The 15,321-nt window shown below is 37.6% G+C and overlaps 1 protein-coding gene across 1 annotated transcript; it reads right to left on the bottom strand.

Annotated features, from left to right (window-relative positions):
• Positions 1-3,231: 3,231 nt before the first annotated feature.
• On the bottom strand, positions 3,232-13,117 carry Sucnr1 (succinate receptor 1). The gene is made up of 2 exons (XM_021197043.1): positions 13,066-13,117; positions 3,232-4,739 (listed from the first exon to the last, which is right to left on the bottom strand). The coding sequence occupies exons 1-2, from the start codon at positions 13,066-13,068 to the stop codon at positions 3,789-3,791; spliced, it is 954 nt and encodes a 317-aa protein (XP_021052702.1). The 5' UTR covers positions 13,069-13,117; the 3' UTR covers positions 3,232-3,788.
• Between the last annotated feature and the right edge of the window lie 2,204 nt (positions 13,118-15,321).

Genomic DNA, 15,321 nt, shown 5'->3' with positions numbered 1-15,321 from the left:
TTTATGAAACCTCTTAAGCCCTATTTCATGGGTAGCACATGGGGGAGAGGAAATATGTATTACCAGGTCCAGTAAGTAACAAAGCCAGAAACTATGCACAGGATATTCCTTGCTTCATTTCTCCACAAGAATAATGCAAATGAATCACTGTAGCAGTGCTTCATACATGTAGGGTGAACTAGTGATATGAAAGGCAATGTGAAATAATATACCATCTTTAGAAACCAGGTTTTTTTTAATAAAAAAAAAACACCATTTTTCTTAACTAGAGATAATATCCCAGCAAATTCTCTAGCTTAAACATGGAGTTACTTCCAATAGAAAGTAAACAAAGAAAATATCTAATTAAAATTAAATAAAATAAAGAAAGTAAATGAAAATAGGTCTTCTAATTAAGTATTATTTAACTGACTTGTGTGTGGGGAAAGGTGGCTATGGATTTTGCTGGAAATCTCACAATAACAGGGCTTTTTGAGCCATATGAAAGGATTGCATCACTTTAGACACAAGCTTTACACCGTTGGTAATTATTTAGGAAACAACCTTCTATTTAGACAGAGAATGTATTCTTGAGCTTCTTGTATCTTGTGAAAATGTCCTTCCTGATTTCCACCCTCTACAACAAAGTTTAAAACTATTAAATAATTTCGAATCCAGCCTGTGCACATGGACTTGCTGTGATAAGAGCCTAATCATGAACCCATTCTCATGTGGTCTTTGAGTCTTCTCTAAAACTGTGACAGCAGATTTCACTGAGGTTAATCATATGATAATCTCCAACGCCAATATTGTCACATATGATTGAAAATTGACACAAAAGCATTATTCCTGCCATTGTGGTGTGCTGAGTTTGTATAAGGTCATGGTCTCTGAAATTCAGCTATGTGACCCTAAGCAACCACTAAGCTTTATCCCCGCTGGTTTTGCTTAGAGTTCATCAACTTAATATATACAGAGTAACAGAGTAACAGAGCGTGGTGTGAGTGCAGAGCTGTCATTAGGTTAAATAACTAGCATGAAATTTGGTGCCAAAAATGTCTTTCCCTCAAAGGTTCTAAAAAATAAGGTTCTCATGGAAATCTAAAATATAGAAAAAGAATAGAACACCTGGTTTGTAACTCATAAACATAGATTAGGAAGTGGACTTGACTCAACAACTAGAGTAGAGTTTTTACACTGTTTTGTACCTGTGAATCTAGTCAGAGATATTGTAGCTGGGAAGCCCCCAGGCACTGATCGTTCCCAGGACTCTTACATCAGAATAGACTCAAATGGAAGACTATCCCAGAATGGTAGGGAGGTCTGAGTGAACACAGATTTGGTTTTATCCGTGTGTACATATTGTGTTGTTGCACCTGACCTGACATTCTCAATATTTAAATAGCTTACATTCCTAACTGAAGGACTGCCCATGCTATTTGACAGGAGGCTGGAAAGAACATGCGGTACTCCATTGCCAGGGTGAATGTACATGACTGGACTTAGTCTGACAAGCCCTTCTCATTGCTCCTCATCATTTCTGTGTTTAGTCTGGATGCCCATCTCAGCTGATTTTCTTGCCTGCCTATGGCAATGAATAGGGCACTATTTTAAATGTTTCATATTAAAAAATAAGAATCTGAGAAACAAAGGAATTTCAACTCCCCTTGAAATTCAGGCAATAATTCCTTTATGGGTGCCTTATATTTCCTGAAAAAGAGAGTCCCTTAGTAAGAACATTGGAAGAAGTAAGTATAATTTGGTATAATTTGGGGGAGCAAAATTATTTTTCTTAGGTAGGCTTGTGATAAGGAAATGGGAGGTTATGAGGAAGCAAAACTTTGTCTTCAATAGTGTGTGCGGTATGGGTGTGTGTGTGTGTCTCTTTATATGTGTGTGATGTATCTCTGTGTATATGGTGTATGTGTGGTGAGTGTCTGTATCTGTCTGTGTGTGTGTGTGTGTGTGTGTGTGTGTGTGTGTGTGTGTATGTGTGTGTGTGTGTCTGTGTGTCTGTGTGTTGGGATCTATTTTAGGACTTCATGCAGGCTAAGCACATATTCTTCCAAGGCAATAGTGAAAAGGCAGCTTTTTCCTTTTTTTTTTTTCCTGAAAGTAATTGAAGGAAATGGTTTCAAAGCTTCTACGCAGGAATAAAACAGGCAACTTGAATAGACATGCAACTTAGAAATAAAAATGGGCAAGATAAAGTATGACCATGAGATTTTTTTTTTAATAACACTTACTTGGAATTCAAGCTGGTATGGGAGTTATCTTATCTATTTAAGTTTATTTTCTTCTAGGGGGACAAATGATTCTGCTAATGGTTTAGTGAATAAAATTTAGTGACATTTCATACAAAAATGTCTAACAATACATGAAAAATTATATAAAAGGTTTCAATAGTGACAACACGACACAATCAAAAAGTGAGTATAAATCTAGAGAGAAAATACTCAGACAGAAAAAGAGCTAATGAGCATTCCCATACTTTCAAAATACTTGAGTCTTTTAACATGGGGGTCAGACTCTCTCAGGAAAATGAGCCAATGAACTTGGAGCTAATTGTTTCTTGCCACTTATTTGCTAGCTTCTGATATTAATATTTTTATTTTATTTTTATGATTTACTCAATTTATATGTGTATGCCTGCTTGATTGTGTGTGTACCATATGCTTTCAAGTTCTCCAGGAATACAGACTGGAGACTCTAACTCCATGGAGCTGAAATGACAGGAACTGTTATGAAGTTACCAGGCGCTTGTCAGTCGGAATGCTGAGAACTGAGCTTAAACCTCCGCAAGAGCAATGGTTAAGACCAGTGCTCTTAACTATTAAGCTTTAGCCCCAGTGATGAGTTTTAAAGTTCAGTCTTTAAAGGAGATGGAAACAGAGGTGACTTTTGCTCTCTGTCCATGGACTGGACATCAGATTGTGACATCAAAATTCTAGGTAGCAGAAACAATGGACTCATTTGGTTTTTGTTGTTGTTTTATTTTTGCTATGAGTTTATAACAACTTTTGAGTTCTGTAGTGGTGAAATTTATGAACCCATCTTGGGCACATTTTTTTTTCAGTATTTGAGTAAACTTCCTGTGGAATTTAATCATGGCTGAATTTCCTGACAACCAAATTAGAATATACCAATTTCCTTTGCTTAATACTGAATATTCTACTAACCTAAACTAATATTGGGTTTGCTATAGCTCATCTAATAATACAGATGAATCACAATCAATGATAAATACAGAGAAACTAATTATATTGATTTATTTAGGCACAGCAGTTATTTTTTCAAGAAACATAATTTCCGAATATAAAAGCTAAAGTTGTACATTGAGTTCTATTCATTTTTCTAATAAATTTTAATATCGCAAGAGTAAAATAACAGAGACTATTTCAGAAACATGCTTATCAACCTGACCAATGATGAAATGCATTCAGCATTTGCACAAAGCTATCTTGTATTCCTTTTACACTGACAGAAAAAGAGGTCTTAAAATTTCCAAGATTTCAGAACTTAAGTGTCCAAACATTGACAATATTAGTTCTCTTTTGTTCAGTTCTTAAGTGAAGATGTCAATGCTTTATCATGCCTTATTTTTTCCATACTCTGGGTATAACCTAAACTCAGGACAGATAGCTGCCTTTTGTTTCATGTGTACCCAGTTTGTACTCCAGCACTAGGGGTTGGAGGATGGTGGGGTGTTAAAGCCTAGAAATGGTGGTCTACTTAGTTAAAAGTCAACTGCACAGCACTGTTTATCAAGTGTCTCATTTCTGGCTGAGTGAAGACCCGAATCCCGAAGCTTATGTCCTGAAGGACGTAAGGGACTTGAAGTATTGTCTGAACTTACTAAGCAACATCTCTCTGTAATGGTCTCCCATGAGGAAGTAGAAGATGGGGTTGATGGCACTGTTCAGAAAGGCCAGAGGCCTGGTCAGGATGTATAATGATTTGATGGCCTTCTGTGTACATCCCTGTGGCCAACTATCCAGGCGTGAGGCGATCCTCACATTGCGCATGATGTGATAGGGCGTGAAGAGTATAGAGAAGATCACCACCGCCAGGACCACCAGGCGTTGAGGTTTGTCCAGTGGCAGGGCAGTTGCCTGCTGCTGGCTCTTCCTCCTTAGGAAGACTACCATCTTGTAGTAGAAGAAGCACATCACAGAGAGAGGAATTAGGAAGCCCAGCAAAGTCAGGCACAGGCTGTAAATGAGACTGTGTTTAGGGTTTCCAGAACTGGCATAGTCGGTGCAGCTTCTGCCCTCTTCTTGTGGGACAGAATTGATGAACGTGAGCATGGGTAGAACTTCTAAGGTCACTAAGACCCAGACAGCCAGTGAGAATAAAATGGCAAATTCCTTCTTTTGTAGAATGTGTTCTCGGAAAGGGAACTTCATGAGCAGATATCGGTCCATGCTAATGAAAGTGAGGAAGAGGATGCTGGTGTAGAGGTTGGTATGAAGCACGTATCGGTTGCTTATACAGAGAACATCTCCATAGGTCCAATTCTCATTGGCATAACTCTTTATCAGCATGGGTAGGGTGCACAGGAAAGCAAAGTCAGAGATGGACAGGTTAAAGAGATAGATATTGCTACTGTTCCAGTTCTTCATGCAGAAGAGGTAGCCGAACACCACGGTGACATTCCCGAGCAGTCCAAAAATGAACTCGATTGCATAAAATGCAGAGAGGTAGTACTTATTCAAGATATTCTCTGTTGCCAACCAATTTTCACAAGATAAATTCTGTGCCTAAGGAAAAAGAGAAAATATAAGATCAAACACTAGATTGTGAGCAAGAACAAATGGTAGAACAGTCACTGAAAACCTAAAACTTAACTGGGGAGGGTTGATTAAAAAAAAAATATTTGCTTATTTGTCATGCATGGTGGCATGTGCCTTTAATACGAGGCTGGAGAACCAGAGACGAGCAGATCTCTATGAGTTCCAAGACAACGTAGTCTACATAGAGAATTTCAGACAAGTTAGGGCTAGATACTGAGACCCTCTCTCAAAAAAATGCTTATTTTATACACGTTACTACACTGAATGTATGTACGCACATTATATGTGCATATGGATACATTATTTCAACAAGGCTTCATTGATAACTTCAGGTTGTATTCTTGTAGCTAGTTGTCACAACATAGAGTAAAGCAAGTGACTTATGTGAGGCCATGAACGATCTCTAAGAAGAATCAGGAAAAATACACAGGGCACTATATTATAGATGTGAATAAAAGCAAGTAAAAATTGAAACATTGTAAGTGGAGAAGTGACGCCTATAGTTTGTTCTCTGAATTACAGACTTGCACCTCCCCATATGTACAACGCACATGCTTGGACACACATGCACACCCACACTAAAATAATAAATAAATAAATAAATAAATAGATAGATAGATAGATAGATAGATAGATAGATAGACAAATAAATAAATAAATGACTAACTAACTAAATAAATAAATGTAATACAAATGTGAGAGAGTTTTGGGATAGAGTATGTGTGACTACTTGTCTAGGAAATAAGGAAAGACACACATCTCTACCTGAAGAAAAATTGTGTTCAAGTACAGGACAAACATGGCCCAAAATTTAGTGTAGAACAAAGAAGGCTTAATAATCAGCAAATAGGTGCAAGAAAGTGGTAAAGTCAAGAGAAGATGCTAATTAACCTTTGTATCTTCATGGCCAGCCACAGATCCCTACAAATTCTGATGACTTAAACTGACTTGAGCTCTAACCTAGGAAAGAAAGTAAGGTTGTTGAATACAACTGTTGTTTTGAATAACTTTTATTTTGTTCTGTATAGCTAAAGATTTTTTATTTTATTAAACATAAAACATATCACACCACTTTAAAATATAGTCTTAAAATTTAAAACAAGACTGAAAAGCTTAGGAGTAATAGTGATGAACACCATGTTTCAAAGCTAAGGGTGTAACCAAATCTTGTGCTCTGTGTGTCTAAGAGTTGATCCATTCAAATACTAATGAAAATTGGGGACTAGTAGAATCATTTGAGAAATGATTTCACTGAAGTGTAGAAACTTCAGTATCTTAACTTTTGCTGCTATAACAATATATCCTACAGTGGTTAATCTAGAAACAATAAAACTATTTTCCTTTGTTACACAGGAAAGTGCTCCAGATTCAGTGTTTGGCGAGGAGTCACACTCTTCTCTCAGCCATGACATAAGGGCATGGCAGCTACCTTCAGTCCCCTTTACCAGATTAGGATGCGATTCATGAGGTCAAAGCCTTCACACAACTTTCATTCAGGTTCTGACATTCCATATGATGAGTTAAGTCTCAGCATACGAGTTTTGAGAGCAGAATATCCACACTTAGCCCTCGCTGAGGTCATACACCTAACTGCTCTGATTCTGTTTCTATTGGGATAAAACACCCTAACAAAAGTATGTTAGGGAGAGTTTAGTGTAGTTCACTGTTCCAGGTTACAGCCTATCGTAGCATAGGAGTCACAATGGTGGGAGCTTGAGAAAGCTATCCACATCACACCCACAGTCAAGAGCAGAGTGATACAAATGTGCGTGTGCTCGCTTGCTTGTGCTTAGCTGGATTCTCACAACTCAGGAATTTGCCTAGGAAGTGATACTGACTGTCATGGGATGGACTTCCAACATCACGTAATTAAGACAGTCTCCCACAAACATGGCCACAGACCAATTCATTGTAGACAGTCTCTCATTGAGACTCTATTTGCAAGTGATTCTAGGTCAAGTCACATTGGTCCTTAAAACTAACAATCACACAGAGTAAGAAAATATTGTCATTAGACCTTCTGAATACTAATACTGTGATAATGGTCATCAGCCTTTAGCAACAAGGCTGCAATATTTCAAGGACTGGAGTAATCTGAAAACATGTTTTTGCTTCTGTTTTTGTTTTGTCTTGTTTTATTTTTTAATATTAGACCTGGGTTATTTCTAATCGACAAAAGAAGACTGAAAACAATTTTTTTTTAAATTTCCTTCTTAAGGTTCAGAGTATTAGTTATAGGCAAGTATTTATTTCACTATAAGTAAAAGAACCATGACCTCTATTAGTGTGAAGTATTTACAGTCAGTACGTTTTCTGCAAGGACAATATGTAGAGAATATATGTATTGTTGTCAAATTTAGGTTTTATTGATGTTGATTGTTGCTATTGTGGCAGTGTTTTATTTATTAAGGTACATCATAAATTTGTAGATAACATCAGTATTTTATTGTTACTTTTGTGAGGGTGGGTGTGTTTGTGTGTGTGTGTGTGTGTGTGTGTGTATATACGTGTGTGCATGGGTATAAGTACATTTGTGTTCATGTATATGTTCATAAATATGGTGGCTGGAGGTGAATATATATTTCCTTACTCACTACAGGAATCTTGTGAGACAAGCTTTCTCTCTGAACTGGGAATTCACTAGTGGACTACAACGGTTGTTTAGAAAGCATCAGGGATTGTCCCATTAGTGCCTCTCCAGGCTTAGGATTTTCCAGGCCCCACTCATCTTTATTTTTTTATTGGATATTTTCTTTATTTACATTTCAAATGCTATCCTGAAAGTTCCCTATAACCTCCCCCTGTCCCTGTTCCCTACCCACTCACTACGACTTCTTGGCCCTGATATTCTCCTGTGCTGGGTCATATAAAGTTTGCAAGACCAAGGGGCCTCTCTTCCCAATGATGGCCGATTAGGCCGTGTTCTGCTACACATACAGCTAGAGACACAAGCTCAGGGGTACTGGTTAATTCATATTGTTGTTCCACCTACAGGGTTGCAGCCCCCTACAACTCCTTGGGTACTTTCTCTAGCTCCTCCATTGGGGGCCCTGTGTTCCATCCAATAGCTGACTGTGAGCATCCTGCTTGTGGACGTTGTACATCGTGGTGCGGAGCCTAGTGCGCACCACGATGTACAACGTCCACAAGCAGTATATCCTTTCATGGATATTTTGTTCCTTATTCTAAGGAGGAATGAAGTATCCACACGATGGTCTTCCTTCTTGGTTTTCTTGTGTTTTGCAAAATGTATCTTGGGTATTCTAAGTTTCTGGGCTAATATCCACTTATCAGTGAGTGCATATCTAGTGAAATCTTTTGTGATTCGGTTACCTCACTAAGGATGATATCCTCCAGATACATCCATTTGCTCAAGAATTTCATAAATTCATTGTTTTTAATAGCTGAGTAGTACTCCATTGTGTAAATGTACCACAGTTTCTGTATCCATTCCTCTATTGAGGGACATCTGTGTTCTTTCCAGCTTCTGGCTATTATAAATAAGGCTGCTATGAACATAGTGGAGCATGTGCCCTTATTACTAGTTGGAAGATCATCTGGGTATATGCCCAGAAGAGGTATTGCTGGATCCTCCAGTCATAGTACTACTATGTCCAATTTTCTGAGGAACCACCAGACTGATTTCCAGAGTGGTTGTACAAGCATGCAATCCCACCAGCAATGGAGGAGTGCTCCTCTTTCTCCACAACCTCGCCAGCATCTGCTGTCACCTGAACTTTTAATCTTAGCCATTCTGACTGGAGTGAGATGAAATCTCGGGGTTGTTTTGATTTGCATTTCCCTGATGACTAACGATGTTGAACATTTTTTTCAGGTGTTTCTCAGCCATTCAGTATTCCTCAGTTGAGAATTCTTTGTTTAGCTCTGTACCCCATTTTTAATGGGGTTATTTGAATTTCTGGAGTCCAGCTTCCTGAGCACTTTGTATATATTGGATATAACAACACCATTCACAATAGTCACAAATAATATAAAATACCTTGATGTGACTCTAACTGAGGAAGTGAAAGGTCTCTATGATAAGAACTTCAAATCCCTAAAGAAAGAAATTGAAGAAGATTTCAGAAGATGGAAAGATCTCCCATGCTCATTGATTGGCAGGATTAACATAGTCAAAATGGCCATCCTGCCAAAAGCAATCTACAGATTCAATGCAATCCCCATCAAAATTCCAACCCAATTCTTCACAGAGTTAGAAAGGGAGATTTGCAAGTTCATCTGTAATAATAAAAAGACCTAAGATAGAAAAACCATTCTCAACAATAAAAGAACCTCTGGTGGAATCACCATGCCTGACCTTAAGCTGTACTACAGAGCAATTGTGATAAAATCTGTATGGTACTGGTATAGCAACAGACATGTAGATCAATGGAATAGAATTGAAGATCCAGAAATGAATCCACACACCTATGGTCACTTGATTTTTGACAAGGGAGCTAAAACCATCCAGTGGAAAAAAGACAGCATTTTCAACAAATGGTGCTGGCACAACTGGCGGCTATCATGTAGAAGAATGAGAATTGATCCATTCTTATCTCCTTGTACAAAGCTCAAGTCTAAGTGAATCAAAGACCTCCACATAAAACCAGATACACTGAAATTGATAGAGGGAAAGTGGGGGAAAGCCTCAAAGATATGGGCACAGGGAAAAAATTTCTAAACAGAACAGCAATGTCTTGTGCTGTAAAATCAAGAATTGACAAATGGGACCTCATAAAATTGCAAAGCTTCTGTATGGCAAAAGACACTGTCAACAAGACAAAAAGGTCACCAACAGATTGGGAAAGTATTTTTACCCCTCTTTTTAAGTAGGGCACTGTACCTCGGCCTCAGGACCTCATGCCTTTATGCTAAAACCCCTTCATAGTCTGAGTCAGCTCCTACAAACACTGTTGGAGGATTAAGCCTTATATTTCCAAGGACAATTCTGCTGTAGAGAATGGCAGAAATTATTCCATTTCTCAGTTTTCTACTCCTGTTTTCAGTCTTCTTTCCAGCTACTCCACTCAGCTCACCACAACTCTTAGACTGTTGTCTTTGAGTCTTAGCTCACCAAGAGGGAGATTCTGCATTGATTCAATCTGGAGCCATCCTTTCTCAGGTCCTACCGCCTTCCTTAGACTGATGACTTGCTGAGTTCATATCTCCAGTATTCTAGGTTCATTTTCAGACCCATTTATCTGTATCTTGTCTACCCCCATCTATCGATCTGAAAATTTAGTCCCAGACATCCCTGGAATCCAAAGTTGCCTTCATCTTCAGGCTTGGTTTCTGAAGATGTATATACATCTCTGTATCTAAGTATGTCTCTCTGTATACATGTCTGTAAATAAAAATTAAAGAAGAAATTGAAGAATGGAAGAACACAGGAGCAGCTAGAAGTGGGAGAGGCAGAGGAGGAAATGATGTGAATATAGTACATATGTGTGAAATTTAAAAAAAAAATTAAAAAATAACATTTAAAAAGGAGGGGCCAGGACATTTGAAATGTTAACAGGCATTGCTCTTTAGATAATGGGTTTTTCTCATCATTAAACTCAAATCTGCAGCAGCATCCAATATCTTGAATCTAGAAAGTTTTTCCTTCTGGCATTCTAGAACATTGCAGTCTCCCCCTTTTCTCCATTGGCCAATCTTTGTTTGCCTAGGCTTTAATGCTGGAGTTCCTCAAGATTTAATGTGTGATTCTTACATCATCTGGGAAGTACTAAAACGTTGGTAAACACATTCAATGAAAATGAAGACTATAGAAAATTACCTTGAGATAAGAAACTTATTTTGTTTTGAATTTCCTCTTCCTCTTTGTCTGACAATATTAGATCTTATTAAAGCTGAGGAAGTAAGTGCCAGATATTTGTGGAGTTTGTGTGGATCACAGAATGGGATGGAATTTGCATACATGAAGACATGTGCAACGGGAAGCCAGAGTGCTAGTAACTACCAATCTCAAATCAGGGACCATGTAGCAGTGATGAAGAATTCTGTTTTTCAGTGATACACAGAGACTAAAGACTGGGTGTTTAGTAAACACAGAGAATACCAGGGCCAGAGCAAGGAAAGCAAGTGACTAAATTCACTCAATACTTTTTATCATTATTCTGTACCTTTGTCTTGCTTATCCTACAGTGACTCTTGCTTAAAAAACAAACACACACACAAGCACCACCATGACAAAACACTTTAAACATGTCCGTTTTAGGTTGATTGTGTGGCAGTGGGTAAATAGTCATTGTGTGCTTTCCTGGGAGAGACTATTTCTCCCACTCTCAGCATTCCATAGTTGACTGTGGTTCTTTGTTTAGGCTGAGACCTTGTGGTCCTTTCCCTGTCTTCTCTAGCATGGTCATTGTTATTGCCCTTGTTCAGACCAGTTTAGGAAGTCATGTCGGTGAAACTTTACGGATGTAGCTTCTGACAGGATGAGGAGACACAGTTTCTCAGGAGACACCCTGATCTTATAAGCTTTCTGCCCTCTTCTACACAGTGTTCCCTGAGCCTTAGGTGTGGAAGTTGTTTTGTAAATAATATTACACCAAATGAGGAGGTTGTGTTTAAAAATTTATATGTTCATATATGCATGTAAGAACAATTAATGCAAAAAGAGGCCATAAATTAGAAAGTGACCAAGGAGGGGTATATAGGAGAATCGAGAGAGAGAAAAAAAGAAGGGGAAAATAATGTAATATAATATAATCTCAAAAGAACAAGAAATGATTAAGCAAACAAAAACAAAATGTGTGTGGATAAAATACATATTAATTGTAAAATACAGTGTGGGTACAAATAAAAAAAATCAGGGAAAAAAGTTTAAATCAATTAATCCTATTATTTTTATGCTTTAATATTACTGAAATTTGTTTGTTAAAATGAGATTTTGCTTTTCATGATGTCTTATAATCTATTCATTTAATATGTTTTCAACTTGGTTTATTTTTTACCCCTTTTCATATCCATAACATTATCAGATTATGGTTTTATAGTGTTAGGCTCTCCAATACTTATAAGCTGATTCAACTTCATAAGGACACATTTTGAGAAAATTGTATTTCAAATTCAGGTATATATCTCCGAATGTCTTTTGTTATGGTATAATTATGCAAATTAGGGAAGTAAGGTGTGTTCCTTTGGGCAGAACTCTCAATTCAAGGGGGGCATGCCCTCTGAACCATCACTAGCCCCTCCTGTACTCTCCAGGAGTGTCCTCTTCATAGGCAACTGACATGGCGACAACATGCAGTGGCTTACTGAAGTGAATCATTAACGAGAACTTTCTTTACAAAACACATTAGTAACTAAAAGGAAATCATTATCAGCTTCTAGCCCACAGTCACAGAGTCTGTTAGAATTAATAAGCTACATATAAACTGAATACACCCACATGAGAAAATTGCTACTACTCATTCTTAATTTGGAATGATGAAAATTCCTTATAAAATTAGTTCTCTAAACATAAAAAAATTCATGTTTTTACCAGAAATTAAGAAAAATTACATTAATGAATAACCTGGTAATCCAATACAAACTCTGTTCCTATATCCTGGACCATTGCACAGAGCCTAACAAAAAATAAAATTTTAACTGCCACTGAAAAGTATGAAGATATTTCAACAAGTTACTTTCATTAGTAAACAATTTAAATAAACTGTGTTTGCATGTATACAAATACAAGTATTTGGTACTGATTCATTACTTCACTTTTATGTATTCCACAAATTACACCAAAACATTAAACATTGAAGTATGTATCAAGTTGCATTTTTCATTAATAAGTTAGAGAATAGAATATACAGTTTGGGAAGTAGAATAACAATCACTCTGCAGTTTACCAGTTCCTTTAGTAAATCTTATTCTTAAATCATCACATTTTGCCAAATATAAATGCAAATTTTAAATTTTGGAATGATTTAAAATTTACTCTACTATAAGTTCTTTAATTTACATGGCAAGTTATTTTTCATGATGCAAATTATTTTCCCCTTCTCTAAATAATTTCACTTTTTCAAATAATTCTAATTATTTCTGCTGAGACATTATCAAATACAATAAGCCCTTTAAAGCAAAACACACTAAGTTTTTGGCTATTAAATCAATGCATTTAGAGCCACATGAAGTAGATGTGAAATTCAGACATGCTTGCCTTTGACTGCTTCACATCTACTGAACAGTTCCCCAGGCAGCCTTTAGCTCACAGAATACTTCCAAAGGAGGCCTTAAGTAGAAAACTTGGTCTTCCTTGGTGTGACTGAGAGACTTGAGCTGCAGTGTCCCTTACCATTCTGCGGTCGGCTTCTCTCTCAACAGAAAACTCTGCCAGGAGCTGAAGACAGCTTTTGACCCAGTGCTGTGTTGCTGGACATGGCCAGTGCAGTCTAATTTGCATACCATGCAGCCAAGATTAATAATTCAAAAGGCAGGGTTAATTTATTCAGAAAAACCTCCAAGCCATTCAGAGGAACTCCTGAAAAGCCAAGGCACACAACAGATCGGTCATTTTGTAGAAAGTAGTTTTAACAAAGACATTTGAGGACAAGCTAATTTAAATTTAGTTTATACACTCCCAAAACAACACAGAAGCCTTCTATCTTCCCATGTGTATGTGCATGGAACTGTGTATGCACGTTTAGGTAATGAGAACAGCAAACATTTTATGGTTAATATATAGTTGAACTCATTTTTCATTGTTTTGCATATTTTTTTTTTGGTGACTTCTATACTAAGCATACAATAACTAAACTGCTTCATAGAAATCCTGAGGGAACTATAACGTGAGTACTTGGAAGGCAGTCGGAACTTGAGCCCGTCAGTGTGCTGCTGAAAGGCTGTTAGAACTTTAGATAGTATCCATTTTATTTTCTGTGATTAAATTCAGGAAACATAAAGAAGTACATCAGCTGGCTAGGGATTAAGGAGAGAGGCATTATCTTAGATGACAAGCTCAAGAGATAGTAGTAGGCTTTCCCCAGTCAGTGCTCTGAACAGCATCCAGAAGACCGATTATTCCAGATAAGAAACAAACCTGGCCTTTTTCTCAAGGCTACATCAGTTTTTTAATTCAAGCAAAAGTCTGGATTGGTTGACCCGAAGGGTGGGGATTACACTGAGGATGTATGTACATGGTAGCGTCTAAGATACAATCACAGGCATTTTCTACTTGGAGAGGAAAAGAGGGTAGAGAGCACTTTGGGGTACAGTCTTCAGAAGGAGAGTAGAGTAGCCAGTTGTGGTTCATAGACCTCTCCAAGGTAAAAATGAAAGTTCTGAGCACCACAGGGTGGTGATTCCCTCTTTGTGGGTGCCTGGAGTTTCCCAGAGCTTCCTCTTTCTTGTCTCTACTTCCCGATGGCCAAAAATGTGGTCTGCGCTTCTCTTTTTTTCCCCACAGGACTGCAACCTGATAGTTTGGACTTCTTGCCAAGAGCCCCACTTCCCCAGGACCCCTCCACTGGCACCAGGGAAGATACAGTAAATAGACTGCTGTTCTTTTCATACCATGGGCACCTTATTCAGGGTTACAGAGCACAGGAACCGAGAATCTGTCCAGCAGGATGAGTGTCACTATCACACTTCCAGGCCACCTTACAGGCCCAAATATAAGTTCTGCACTCTTGATTAAACACACTATGGTCACATTCTTGTTCTAAATTTGCATTGACTTAATAACAAGGGGCCAAATATTTCCCTTGTATTGGATTTGTAAATTATGTTGTCACTTAATGCCAGGGAGAGCCCACATCTCTCAGGAAATGATTTCCGTTCAGCCTATAATATTTCAGTGGGCAAAGCTTCTGAGTTTTGTTTTCTTTCTTTATAGAAACAATGTAACACATTGAATCTCATCAAATTTTCAATTCTCTTAACTCTAAATTAGGAATACTTGTGAAAATCCCAGGAAATACATATATCTACATAGAAGTCTGTGTATTATACTATACACTGGGGATAAGTAATAACAAGCTGTTGACTAATTTAATATGTCATACTTGCTTGCTAAAGATTAATTATTACAGACATTTTCAATAAATTAAACTTCTTTCTGTATGAGTTCTTTGATTTAATGCTGTTAGTTTTTGCACAGGAACACAAAGTAAAATAACCTTACAAAAAGCAGCAAGGTTAAAAAAAAAAAAAAAAAAAAAAAAAGGTCATTGAATCCTTGTCTTGAATTTGCATTTTACTAGCTGTGTGATCTGTGAAACAAACTTGCCTAAGCTGATTTCCTTGTTCAGAAGGGGCCAGTGACTCTACTCCATAAAGTTCCTGACATTCACACTCCAACGTAAAATAATATTTGAAAGTCCAATGAGCAGGGTGTGCAAGAGAAGTTTGTGGAAAAATCAGATCCACTCAGCAGGAAAACTCAAGAGAAAAACAGAGAGGAGAGAGTGGAAATGGCAGTTCAATGCATCGCAATACTTCCCCGGGTCTACTGTGGTCCTTAGGGACTTCACTCTACGTACAAGCAGTTACATGAATGTGATTCAGAGCAAACTGTCAGTGCCTTAATTTTCAGCTAAAGAAACTTACAAAC

Source organism: Mus pahari, chromosome 4 (genome assembly GCF_900095145.1).
Source record: "Mus pahari chromosome 4, PAHARI_EIJ_v1.1, whole genome shotgun sequence".
NCBI classification, from domain to species: domain Eukaryota; kingdom Metazoa; phylum Chordata; class Mammalia; order Rodentia; family Muridae; genus Mus; species Mus pahari.
The sequence above is the reverse complement of the archived record's forward strand: the minus strand, read 5'-3'. Positions and strand labels throughout refer to the sequence as shown.